General features: G+C 41.8%; 1 protein-coding gene across 7 annotated transcripts in view; it reads left to right on the forward strand.

The window, feature by feature from the left end:
* Positions 1–10,687, forward strand: part of MAPK8 (mitogen-activated protein kinase 8) — a 78,518-nt gene extending 67,831 nt beyond the window's left edge. For 6 of the 7 annotated variants that reach the window (XM_075934656.1, XM_075934651.1, XM_075934655.1 and 3 more), the window contains 4 exons: positions 347–471; positions 1,494–1,557; positions 6,122–6,199; positions 8,750–10,687. In XM_075934656.1, coding sequence (XP_075790771.1) covers positions 347–471; positions 1,494–1,557; positions 6,122–6,199; positions 8,750–8,895 — 413 coding nt within the window. In that variant the 3' untranslated portion in view covers positions 8,896–10,687. Of the gene's footprint in view, positions 1–346; positions 472–1,493; positions 1,558–6,121; positions 6,200–8,744 lie in introns of all 7 variants that reach the window. The other variant, XM_075934657.1, reaches the window with a different exon arrangement.
* Positions 10,688–12,970: the final 2,283 nt, after the last annotated feature.

Genomic DNA, 12,970 nt, shown 5'->3' on the forward strand with positions numbered 1-12,970 from the left:
AGTCACTGAGGATGCATGTATCAGTAAAACTTAAGGCATGAAAACATGTCCAATTGACCTGTTGCCGCCTTTGCGAGAAAGCGGACAGTGCCCAGGTATTGATTAGTAACTCTTCCATGTGAAATTTTGTTCTTGTTACACGTGCAAATTCAAAGCCACTCTTGCCAGTTTTTACTTGGACTTTGCTTATTAATATAGCAGATAGTGTCAGTTTTTCTAATTCCTGACTTCCGTTCAGACATTTGTCTTTTTCCTGCTTAGCCTTTTAAATGTTTGTTCATAATATTTAAAACCTTGTCTAATGTGCATTGAGCATAAACCTAAATAGAAATATTCATTATTCCAGCCAGTCAAGCAAGGGACTTGTTATCAAAAATGCTGGTTATAGATGCTTCTAAACGAATTTCTGTGGATGAAGCCCTGCAGCACCCATACATCAATGTCTGGTATGATCCATCTGAAGCAGAAGCAGTAAGTTCTTAGCGCTGGTCTCTTGTTAATGGGGTACTCTACTGAAGAAAGCAAACTTGGAATGTGGTGATTGGTATCATTGCTTTCCATAATAATGCACTGCTTTCCGGACCTGCAACTGTCAGAATTGTATCTGAAATTGGTAGACATTTGTTATCATTTTCTCTCTAGGGGACAATATTTCAGGCAGGTGTGATTCACCGGTATTTCTATGCATAATCAGGATGACTACACCCACAAATGAGTCATGCAAATATTGCACTTAAAATAGCTCCTGAAAATCAGGCCTTGGATTTTTTGAACCAAATGTTTTCCACGATTATGCCTATGCATACCTGTTGCATTTAACAGGAGTGTGAGCCATGGATTCCTGGAAAGAAAAGAGGAAAAAGGTATTTTCATTAGTTGTGGCAATTTGGTAGTACCTCAACACCTAACAAAAGAAGCTCAAGAGCTTGTACTGTCAAATGCTACCACTGGTGATTAGTTGAAACATAAAAGTACATCACTTAAAAAAAAAACCTTCCTGGTTATTGGTGTAAGATGGAAAATAGCAGTGTCTGGAGAGAAGGGGGGTAGTTGGCTGTGACCTAGTAAGAATTGAAGAAGACATGTCAGTATCCTAAACGGTATTTAATGTAAATGGTGCAAGTAAAATTCTATAGACAATGAACTATTGACACGAAATGCCCCTAAAATGGCAGTCAGGCATGGAGGGTGCTGTATCTGGATAGAATGTCTCCATTTGGCCACATTTATTACTTTGGCCACATTTATATCTGTAATAAGACATAAGAGACTATTAATCACTTGGAGTCTGAAACATGACATCAAATACAGAAGAGTGGCCAGATCTGAGAGGACTGTTTCTAGCAGTTTTGGTCAGGCATAACTCTGTATTTCTCAATGTTTGGGTTGGGATGTTGAATACTGTTGTTGTATGACAGTCTTCCTGTTAGGTAATGTGCATTTTCCCTTTCGTTTCACTTTAGTTGTTTATCATGCATCAATTCTATTTGCAGCCTCCACCAAAGATACCAGACAAGCAGTTAGATGAAAGAGAACACACAATAGAAGAATGGAAAGGTAAGAAAAAGGTTTTTTAAAATTTTTCTTTGGGGGTTTTGCCATCTTTTATAGGATTATTGTGTTGCTGGAGTTCTCTTAAGAAGTTTGGAATGATTAGCAGCTTCAGTGTCTTTCCCAGCTCAAACTTGCATATCATTTAAGTGTATGGTCAGATGAGATTCTTATGGTACCTCTTCTGAACTCCTAGGTTAAGTGACTTGCACATAGCATGCATGCAATGCTAAGATTGCTGTGGTCCAGGAGATAAGGAACATGCTTTCATCCCTGAAATTAGTCTAACCGAGGAAAATGACTTGTTGCTGATAATGGCATCAGCTGTGCGTGAAGTGGCCCTGGGCCTGAGCCTGCTTTAAGTGCAGGTTAGCCAAGAACAAGATCATGTGCAGCACTGTTTCTGAAAGTGCAATTGAAGTATTGAGCTATGGCTTTGGATGTGGTTTTATTCCTTAATTGTGCTTTCTGAAATGGTCTGCTTACACTTGGGCCATGTCTGTGCTAGGGAAACTACACCTTCTTTGGGTAAATGCAGCTGGATGTTCCACATAGGCATGTGCTCACCCAGCACACTGATGCCCAAGACATTTGCTTTCCAGTAGCCATAGAAGGGCAGTTTTTGCTCGTAGTGGCCATTGTCCTTTGTTCCCCTGGCTAAGTGAGGCAGCATTGCCCTGACTCTTCCTCAGTCCCGTCTTATCCCCGTGTTTGGAGTTGGAGCTCTGCGGGGTCTAAACCTCCCAACCCTTCAGCTAATTTAGTTTTTCTTAGTACCCTTAGCATTGGCGGGTAAAACCCACTTCTTCAGATGCATGCATTAGCTTAATGCTAGTTATATTTGTTTAGTTTCTTCAGTGATGCCCTTATCAGGGTTAAATGTTGTCCTTCGCGTGCGGGAGTGGGTCCCACCAGCAGTCCCTATATGCAGTGTTTGTCGCCTCAGCGAGGCCCACGTTAAAGAGCATTGTGCAATTGCCACATCATTCAAGAAATAGATGCAAGGGGCTTGGGACCTTTACCTAAAGCAGCGCCTGCTTCAACAAGCTATGTGGCCTGCTTCAGAATCAAGGACCTTATCAGGTCGGAGATCACCCTCTGGCGCTCCAAGCGTGCAGCTGTTCTGTGTTCTGGAGCAGGTGCCACGCCGAAGGAATGGTAGAGCCATTTGCCATCATCTGCATGGAAGAAAAGGATGCATATGAAGGACCGAGACTGTTCCTCTTCTGCCTCCCCCAGGAAAAGCATGGACTGGCACAGTTGATGCCAGAGCACAGGATGGCATGGGTACCTCTAACCCTCCCCAAGTACCGGTTCTGGATTCTGCCTGTCCATTGTGTGTGGTGTGGACAAAGTGCCAGTAGCCACTGTTTCCATGTCAGCCACACATCCTATCCCATTCCGTCCAACTTGTCCTTTGTTCCAGACTTTGTCAAGGCTGTCCACTGAATGAGCCCAGTGTTCCACTTGCACAGTTGTAGAAGCCGGGCCAGGGCCAGGATTAGTCCAGGAGTCGTTGGGATTGGGACTCTCCTCAGCACTGATGTAGTCAGCTCTGCAAAGTGATCACGACAGCCTTTGCTGCCTTCGATGTCTGTGCTGTCAAACACTCTTCTGCTGCTTCTGCCTTTGGGATTGACACCACTTCTGGCGCCAGCATGCTCAGTTCCAGTGGTAGTGCTTCCGGGGGCAGCACCACTTCCAGGTTCATTCTGGATGACAGACAAGTCAGACTGGTTACTTCCTGCCTTTGATCTCATTGTGCCCATCTCCCAGGCATCCTGAGGCTCCTTGGCATCCGAGTCAGGGTTGTCACCCCCACCCACTCCCCCTCACTGTCCATCGCTTGATCAGCATTGGCAGTCTTTGATGGACCACTTTGAATATGATTGATGCTCATCTCATGACCAGAACAGCAGCTTCTGATCCAGCGCCTAGTGACCACCAAGGCCTTATCTGTGCCAGTGGCCTCCATGGAATCCATGGGACATACTTTGGTCATGGAGGTCTTGCTCTTTGTCTCACTCAAGGGCAAGATCGCCTACCATGTCTGTGGTGCTGATATCCTTCAGCCACCTCCTCTTGGCCCATCCAGATCTGTCACCCTGGGAGCAGGATCTGGCTTTAGCCCAGTTAAGGGCCTTGTCCAGCTATGTGACTCGTGTAGTTAGAAAAGAGTAACTTAGGTTGACTTTCCTCATTAGTGTAGACAAGGCCTGAATAAAGAGAATTTCTAAGGCCTTGTCTATACAACCGCATACTATTGATCTAACTAATGCAACTTCAGCTACGTAGCCCTATTCCCTACATCAACCCTATTCCCTCTCTAGAGTGTTCATACCTTCATTTACATTTCCCCTGAGGGGAAAATTAGTATGCTGATATGCATTTTCCTCTTTAAGGGAACAAGCATTGGTCTACGTCCAGACTAATTTTGTTAACTTGGTATTAAGAATGAGACTGCTAATATACATACATTCTCCTGTCATACCATATTTGGTTTTTAATCTCCCCTTGCTTCAGGCGCTTCTTGTTGTCACTTGCATTGTCTGAAAGAGACTAAGCCACTTGTTGTTTTACAGATCTTCTTCAGCTTTTTCAATAAAAATAAATGTGGCAATTTGATATACATTTCTGCCATTGAAAGTGAATTTTTGATTCAATGTAGATAAGATTAATCATTTGTCATTGGGGGAAAAATGTGGAGAGTCATGACTTTTCATGGCACAAAATAGAGAGATCACAGCTTTAGCTGAAGGGAAAAAACACAGTGTATTAATTATTTTTGAGTTATGAGAAATTAAGAGAAATCAAATAATCTAATCATAGAAGATTAGGGATTGAAGAGACCCACACATTCTTTTTGTGATGAGATCTGAGTGCAAACTTGGTAGAAAGAAGCCCTCAATCTAATCCTATATCGTTGACAATTAATTGACTTCAAGGCATTATTGAATCGTTGTTGTTTTAAAAGCAACAAAGAACAAAGAAATGACTTGGATTGCTGCCTCCTCGATTTCTTGCTCCTCGGTTTTGTGTCCGTCACTGCACTTCTTGCTGGTGAGCCCATAGTGGTAAATGTGTGTGTTTAGAAAAGTCTCTTTATAGATAACCAGAATACTCTGCCCCATGTACAACTCCCCTCCCAGTCAGATTGTGTCATCTAGCATATGACGGGATTTGGACTGCTTCAGTTTACAGGCTTGGTGAAAGTAGTCAGGCCCTTCCCTATAAATTACAGCTTGCGGCGTCACTTACAGGAGCTCAGAGCAGCCAGAATTTTCTTCCTGGACTTGATGCATGCTGTGCATCTTGACCCCTTTGACTGTGTCTCATATTGCAGATCTAGCTATCAAAGTAAAGTTGTAGATGGTCCCAGATCATAACTATCCCTTGTTCCTCTCTCTGCTAGTGCGAGCAGGCTTGGAATTATGTTTTTCTACTTCCACGTTTTCTTGTTTATCTCAAATTTCTAGTTAACTTTTCCATGTTGCGTGTGGCTTTTAATCGCCACCCAAAAGGATGATCTGATCCAAAGTGGCTTCTGGATATTTATGGTGGTGTTCAGATGGGGATGGTGCCACCATGCGTCTCAGCCACTGTCCTAACAGCACTGCAGAAACTGCCCACCCTTATCTGCCCAGGACCTGTGGATGTTCTAATTGATGAAAGCTAGTGTGGTGTGTCTGAGCCTCCTCTTGGAAAGAGTTGTCCACGCATCTCTGATAGGGATATCTGCCAGCATCTCTCAAATTACGGCTAGGTCTCTGCTAAGCAAAACTGATTGGATGAGAATACCTTGGTTAGCTAGCATCCAAGATCCTTCAGACAGAGATGCCTGGGAAGAGAGAGGCTGGCCAGCCCCAGTAACATTTGACATTGGTTGTTTGAATGCCATTCAAGGCATCGGGCTGGGCCCTGGCATGAAATTGCACTAGTGAGGAAAACCAGTGAAGGGGTTGGGGTGTGAGGACACGTGTTCTTCAAGAAATGTTATGCTTTCTGATGCAGAGCTGTCTTGCAACTTTGCACATAGCCCCAAGCACACTTCCAAGGTGATTGCGATGGACTTAGATAAGCACAGTCTGTTTGTCTAGCAAGGAATTGTGATGTTGCTGGGTATTAAATCTGCACAAAGATGTTTTCTTGAGCCATCCTAATCTAAACTAGGGAAGGCCTTCTGTGCCCCTTATTTTGCCATCAGACTTATTCATCTGTGCAGGAGGCCTCCAGAGCATTGAGTGAATTGATCACCTCAGTCTCGTGGGTCTGCTTCAACGTCCTTCTCAAAGTGACCTGGACAACATCAGCCCCAAAGCAGTGAGCAATCTCAGTGGATTCTGTGAACTCCAAACTTTTGACGTTTCAGCAGAAGGGTGCTGTAAACTGGTGCATCACTTTCCGTTCTAAATATGTTCCTTTCTTTGCTACTTTCTCTGTAGTCTAAATATAATTCTGAAGGGTAATAAACCTACAAAACTGGAATATTAATTTTAGTAAGATGTGCATGTACCATTATCAGTTTGAAGTATTGGAGTGGTATAACTACTATTTTTTGTCATGTTGACAGAGTTGATATACAAGGAGGTCATGGACCTGGAGGAAAGGACCAAGAATGGGGTTATACGCGGACAGCCAGCCCCTTTAGGTTGGTTACAATAAAAGCACTGTCCAAGCCTGCCTTTTGTGGTGAGGTAGAAAGGCATAAAGCGGATCCATGGGTAATATGAATGTAGCTCAAAGTATGACTAGAATTTCAAGAACACTTGGGCAGAAGCTGCTTTTAGCTAATTTACTTCATGAGTGAAAATATCTGACACTGGTGCTTTGCTTGGGAAATGTAGAACGCTATCTAGAGATTAGTTACCTAATGCCTCCATGAAGCAGGACTTGGGGGAAGGGACAGTCTTTTTTTCTCTTTGTCCAGCATCTGGGACTTTTTCTCGTGACCAAAGATACAGCCAACTGGGACGCAGAAACCCTCTGAATTGATGCGTGGTGCCTGGGTATACAGACTCGGGCTCGTGCAACAATGCTAAGAATAGCTGTTCAGATGTTCGGACTTGGCCCCACCCCCACCTTAGGCTTCATCAGAAACAGGCATTTAACCAAGAAGTGCACACTTAGGTGGATGCTAAAAATTAGCCTCCTAAATAAGCTGGCCTGAATTCCCCAAGTATTTAGTTCCCACTGTTGAATTTCAATAGTAATAGAGATGTAGCCATGTTAGTCTGGTCTTGCTGAAACAAAGGACAGGACTATGCAGCACTTTAAAGACTAACAGGATGGTTTATTAGGTGATGAGCTTTCGTGGGCCAGACCCACTTCCTCAGATCAACTTGTGGAAGAAAATTGGCACGGCCATATATACCAAAGAGATTAAATCAAAAAAAGTGAACACATATAAAATTGACAAATCAGATTTTAGAACAGGAGGTGGGGTGGGAGGAGGGGGGAGGTTAGTGTCTATGAGATAATGATATTAGGGGTCTAATATCTGACGAAGTGGGTCTTTGCCCACGAAAGCTTTTGCTCCAACACTTCAGAGGTGCCACAGGACTCCTCACTGCTTTTGCAGATTCAGACTAAAATGGCTACCCATCTGATACTAGGTATTAGGGATGATAATTGGGGAAGCTATCTTTGTAATGGGTAAGATAATTAGCATCTTTGTTAAGGCCCATTCATAAAGTGTCAAATTTAAGCATGAGTGACAGTTCTGAGGCTTCCCTTTGTAGTTTGGCGTTAAAGTCGCTTTGAAGCAGGATGCATGTAATAAGGTCATTGAGACAATGCCCAGTCTGGTTGAAATGGCAAGAAACTGTTTTTTCTTTGTGAAACTGTCTGATGTCTGTTTTGTGGGCATTGATTCTTTGGGGAAGTGTCTGAGAAGTTTGTCCAGTACACATAGCAGATGGACACTGTTGGCACGTGATGGCATAAATTATGTTTCTGGATGAACAGGAATAAGTGTTCTCGATCTTCTAACTGACATGGTTAGGGTCAATGATGGTGTCAGCAGAGTAAATATCTGGACAAAGCTGGCAACGGGGTTTGTTGCAAGGGAAGAAATAACCAGTATAAAATACACTTGATCACTTGATGGAATGTCTACTAAATATTCAAATCAAATTTCTCATTTGTGTTATTTGCCTGAAAAAATTGCTCCTAAACCAGAGTGTGCAGAAGGGCCTTTGGGAACCACCCATGTATTTGGTATAAATACAGCGGGATCATCAGGGGACCCCCTTTCCATGGTTGGAGGATCTGTAGCACAGCTAGGGCTGGGGAATAACTGCCATTGTCTCCCTGTGTAATCTTGAGCCGCTCAAAATGAGCAAAGCACCAGGAGTCTGACTCCAACACCAACATTTTCTGAAGCTGCCAGAGTTCAGCAGCATTGAGCGCTAAGCATCATGGAGCTGATGAATGCTCAGAACTTCTGCAAATTCTGCCAGTTTTAGGCCCAAGCATATTGTTAGGAGCCTGACGTTAGGATTTTTGAAGATCTTTTCAGGCTTGTGTAGAACGACATGCTATTCCCTCCTTTCTCTCACAGCCACACCTTAGCTGGAAGTGTTTATCTCAAATTTACAAGCCACCCTGTTCTGGAAGTTCCATGGTTTTGGGCGTCGGTCAATGGTTTGCAAACGGGGGGTTGGGACGTTAGAGTGGGTCACAACCCTCGTTCAATGGCTGCTGAGGGTCCAGAGTCAAACTGGAGCTCTACTGCCCAGGGCTGAAACCTGAGGACTCCCGCCCTGAGTGGCAGGGTTCAGGTTACAACCCCCCCCCCCCCCCACACACACACCTCTCCTCCCCTGGGGCTGAAGCCCTTGGGTTTCAGCTTTGTCTCCTGCCTTGCCAAGGGCATTGGGACTTGGGCTTTCACCACTCCCTCCAGGGAGGCGGGGGTAAAGAGGACTCAGGCTTTGCCCGCCCCCTCCCCCCCCATCAGAAGGAGGTCTAGGCGCAACGAGGTTTAAGGAGCCCAGCTCAGATTGATGGTTCAAAAATTTAACCCTTCACGGAAATAAAAATCCTCAAATATTATTTAATGGATTCCAAAAAAATCTCTTAGAAGCTTCTTGAGTGGCAAGAAAAACTAAGGACCGCCAAAGTGAGAAATACTAATGCAAGTATTAAACCATGCAACTGTATCTGCAACTGATTTGCTGTTTTGTTTCTCATAGCACAGGTGCAGCAGTGATCAATGGTTCTCAGCATCCATCTTCATCATCATCTGTCAATGATGTGTCTTCAATGTCAACAGATCCAACATTGGCCTCCGATACCGACAGCAGTCTGGAAACATCAGCTGGACCTCTGGGTTGCTGCAGATGACTACTTGGTCTTTTAGGGGGGAGGGAAGGGGGATCCTTTAGTCATTGATAGGGCACCTTTAAGAAAATCAGTGGTATTATTTTTGAGTGGTTTTTTTCAAAAATGATGGTAGGGTTCATTTTAAAGTGCTGTAATTTTAAACTGTAAGTTGTGTTAAAAGCAGCCAAAAAATGTATTTTTTTCTGTAATTAATTCTGTAAAATATTAAACCTGATAATTTTATCATGGTTTTAAAAATCTGCATATTTGCTTTACTATTATGCTGCTGATCTTTTTTACTGAATTTTAAGATTTGTTTTATCAAAGCACATATTAATGTTGTGTCTCTACCCTGTCATGTAGTATTTAAGATTTCATAGGTTTTTTCAATTTTTATTAGAATTTTTTCCAAATGTTTTGTTCATGATTATCCTTCGAAGTTATATGCGTGGTCATTTGTCCTACCTACCTGGAAGACAAAATAATTAATTGTAGCCAATTATAGCTTCAAGTGTAGCTACTGTAGTGGTAGCAGCAAACACAGAATCTTTTCAATCTGTCTACTTGCTTATAAGAATTGAATGAAAGCAGCCATTAGTGAGTTTTGTTAGGGAAATCGTTTGTGACCCTTGGCAAAGTCACCTCATCTGAAAGGCAGTATAAACATAAAGCAAAGCATATCTTTAAAGCTGCAGACCTCTCCAGCCTGCCAAAAGGAGATGGTAGCAGTACTGTGGCATGCTGAAGCTTCTGATCACATAAAACAAAAAGAGGATACTTCATGAATAATACATTGCAATGCAAATAAACTGTTTACTTCCATTAGCTATTAGCCTGTTTTTGTACATGCAAAACAAGGTGTACCCAGAATATCTAGATTGCCAGCAGGGAAAACTCTAGCAGTAGTTACACTTTCACATGGCACGTGGTTCTTTGGCGTTCAATTTCCTTCTGATTTCTATGTTAGGGGAGGGCAGTTCTGTGTTGGGGGTATTTATGGAAAGCTACAGCTTCAACCACTCTTTCTTTACCCAAAATAATTTGGTCCTGTAAGCCAGTCATTAGTGAGAGAACCTCAGGTTGTAAGACTTCTGTAGCTGGCTCGTTGAGAGCAGTGTATGCCGTGGTAGTGGAGAGAAATAGCATTGCTGGATAAATAGTTTTTCTCTTACTGTACTACCCAGATCAGCATAGCAGAAATCTTAATAATGGTTCTTTTTAAGACATGAATGTTCAGTATCATTCAGCATTGAAGCCCCACCTGCCAATGCTCTTTAAAAATAAATATATAGATCAGTTGCTAAGTAGTCATGTAAAATGGTGCTGCTCCTTACAAAAGTATGTTAACTGTTTACATTTTATATTTACAGAATGATTTGTGTGTAACTGACTGAGTTTCATTATGAATGAGTAAAACAGTCATCTAAAGTTTCCTTTGAAAAGTGCAGATATCTCATGAACTTAAGCTATTATTGATCACTTTGTGTAGACAAATACTTTGTATAGTGAATTAAAATGTGAAGAGGGATTTAAATTGGTGACACCAACAAAAAGAACCTGTAAAAGACAAGCAGAAGAGTCTTGCCAGGAACAAAGCAGAAGAGAATGAATAGGAGTAGCTATTGAGATCATCCAAGAATGAAACTAACGCTGCTCAAATTTTGTTCCCTTAACATTTTTTGGATAGATAGAATAAAAATCCTTTTTAAATGTATAACTGGAAGAGGGAAATATTGCCTTTACCCACTTTATCTTCCCAAATTGTTTTACTTGTTTCAATAGCTAACAAGTCTTTTTGGTTTTGTTTTTTTTTTTAAAGAAGGGGTTTTAAGAAATGGTAAAGTCTCAAAGAAAGCTGGCCATCATTTGTTAAAGTGCAGAGTTGTATTTTTGTTGCCTTGCTAGGCTGCTGCTAAGTGATAGTGCTGTGTAGTTCTGTTGTTCTTGCATATATCAGATATTTCAGCAGCGATCTATAAATCATATACTTAAGGCAATTGTTTTTATAGAATCCCACCAAACTGTATGTTCCTAAAAACTGATAGGACATCGAATGGGGATTGGAGCATAGCATACTTTTTCTTGTTGTATTTGAACCAACAGGGACAGTTTATTTTATGTCTATCAAATTTTAAACTGTGGCATAAAGCCAACTGTATTTTGTCATGATTACAAGATAACGTCATTATATAGGCCCAGATTATGTTCTGGTACATTATTATCTACAGGTAATGAAATTACTACTGGTTTGTGTCAGTGTAACACAGCAGAATTTGCCCCAATCACGCTTGTTTTAGCTGAATTTGGGAATGGTAGTCCTCTCTGGTTTCCCCACATTAGATTCCAGTTCACTTTATTGCGCTTATTTAAGTGCTCTTGACTGAGTAAGACATTTTATTGGCTTTCCCCATCTTTGATTTCTCCAGTGCAGCCCACAGTAGGTACTGAAAAGAGAAGAGAACATTGATAGAACAAGAGACGACTTCAGTCAGGATGGGGCATACCTGCACTCTAGTCCTCCTTGGTCCCACCTTGCTAGTAAGTGTGTAGATAATTGCAGTCTGTATTTTATACAAATTAGGTGCCCATTGCAGGCTCTGGCAAATTTCAAGTGATGCCTACTAAGCCAGGCAGCATTAGAGCGCTGCAATTTTAAGCCATTGCAACAGTTGGCTAGTCTGAATTCACTGTTTAGTCAGTGAAATTCATTTGATCTTTCACGGACCATTGCATTTGGATGCAAACAGTAAGCAGGTGGGTAGCTAGAACAGTTCTGTTTTGTTCTTTAGAATTGTCCTGTGCATTGCTGTTCTTGCATTATGTAGGTATATGTTGAATATACAGGATGCTTTTTGATGTGCTATAGTTTATTATTTTGATAAATAGTTCCATGACATTTCCATCCTAACAGCCTGTGCTAAAAGATTCACAGCTCTTCCACCTGTAAGACTTCAGCTGATAGTAAATGAAAATGACCCACAGCTAATATCCTATGTAAATTGAGATGGACACGTGCCCACTAAGAACTAAATAATTTCCCATGCTTTCTAGTTAGTTGCAGCAAGTCCCAGGACTGAACAGACAAGTCCTTCTAGAAGGGGTTCTTTCAGGTCAGTATTAAACAAACATACTGCTAGGGAGAAGTTGGTGCTGCCTTTGCCTCTGCTTCTATCCATTTCGTGTGTAGAGGACTTAGCCAGTGCAACACACGGAGGAAGACTGTCTTTTATCTTTATCATCTTATATAAACTTCTGTGTGTTTAAATCAGCTGAAGTTATACCATAGTGGTGATTGGTTTAATAACCCTATATGCTAACAGAGAGAGGTCCAGGCTTACTGTTTGCATCCAAATGCAATGGTCCGTGAAAGATAAAATGCCAAGGAATATGTTTAGGCTCGAGCAAGCCTTATTTTTACAGGTTATGGTTACAGTGCCCTCTGCTGGTATTATGCAAGTAAGTAGAACAATGAAGTTAGATGTTTGGATTTGGAATAAGTGTTGGCCCCCAGATAAACACATTCCGAGTTAGAAGAACAGGCCAGTCTGTGGCCCCATATTAAACGGACAATGTCTCCATCTCAAACTTAGACTCACTACTACAAACCATCAAAAAAACTAGTAGTGCATATGAACAGTCCCTTGCACACAGTATTTCAGAGACTCTGTCAATTAACATTTGGGGAGAAGACAACATTCCACGGTGTGTCTAGTTTTCCTGGCTTGAGCATTGAAGTAGTCAGGATGGGTTGCCAATATCTGAATATTTTCTAATCTGCTTTCTAGCAGTTTCTTTTATTGTGTTGGCTCTTTGTGTATTCAGTTCAGTTGACATTCTTTTCCCTGTCTAGTTGTAGCAAGTTTGAAGATGGTGAATGGAGATGAATTAGAGATGACCTGCATTTTTCAGTAAGATTAGAGAAGTTCTTAATGGAGGAATATGTTGTATTTGTAACTTTTCAAATTTTCCAGCTCACTTAATTGCTCTTACATAAGTGCTCCTTAATTAGTTTCAGTAAGACATTTTATTGGCTTCCCCCACCTTATATTTCTCTGCATTACAGAGATTTTCTTTGAATAAGGTAAACTTCACATAT

The sequence above is a fragment of the Pelodiscus sinensis genome, chromosome 8 (assembly GCF_049634645.1).
Source record: "Pelodiscus sinensis isolate JC-2024 chromosome 8, ASM4963464v1, whole genome shotgun sequence".
NCBI classification, from domain to species: Eukaryota; Metazoa; Chordata; order Testudines; family Trionychidae; genus Pelodiscus; species Pelodiscus sinensis.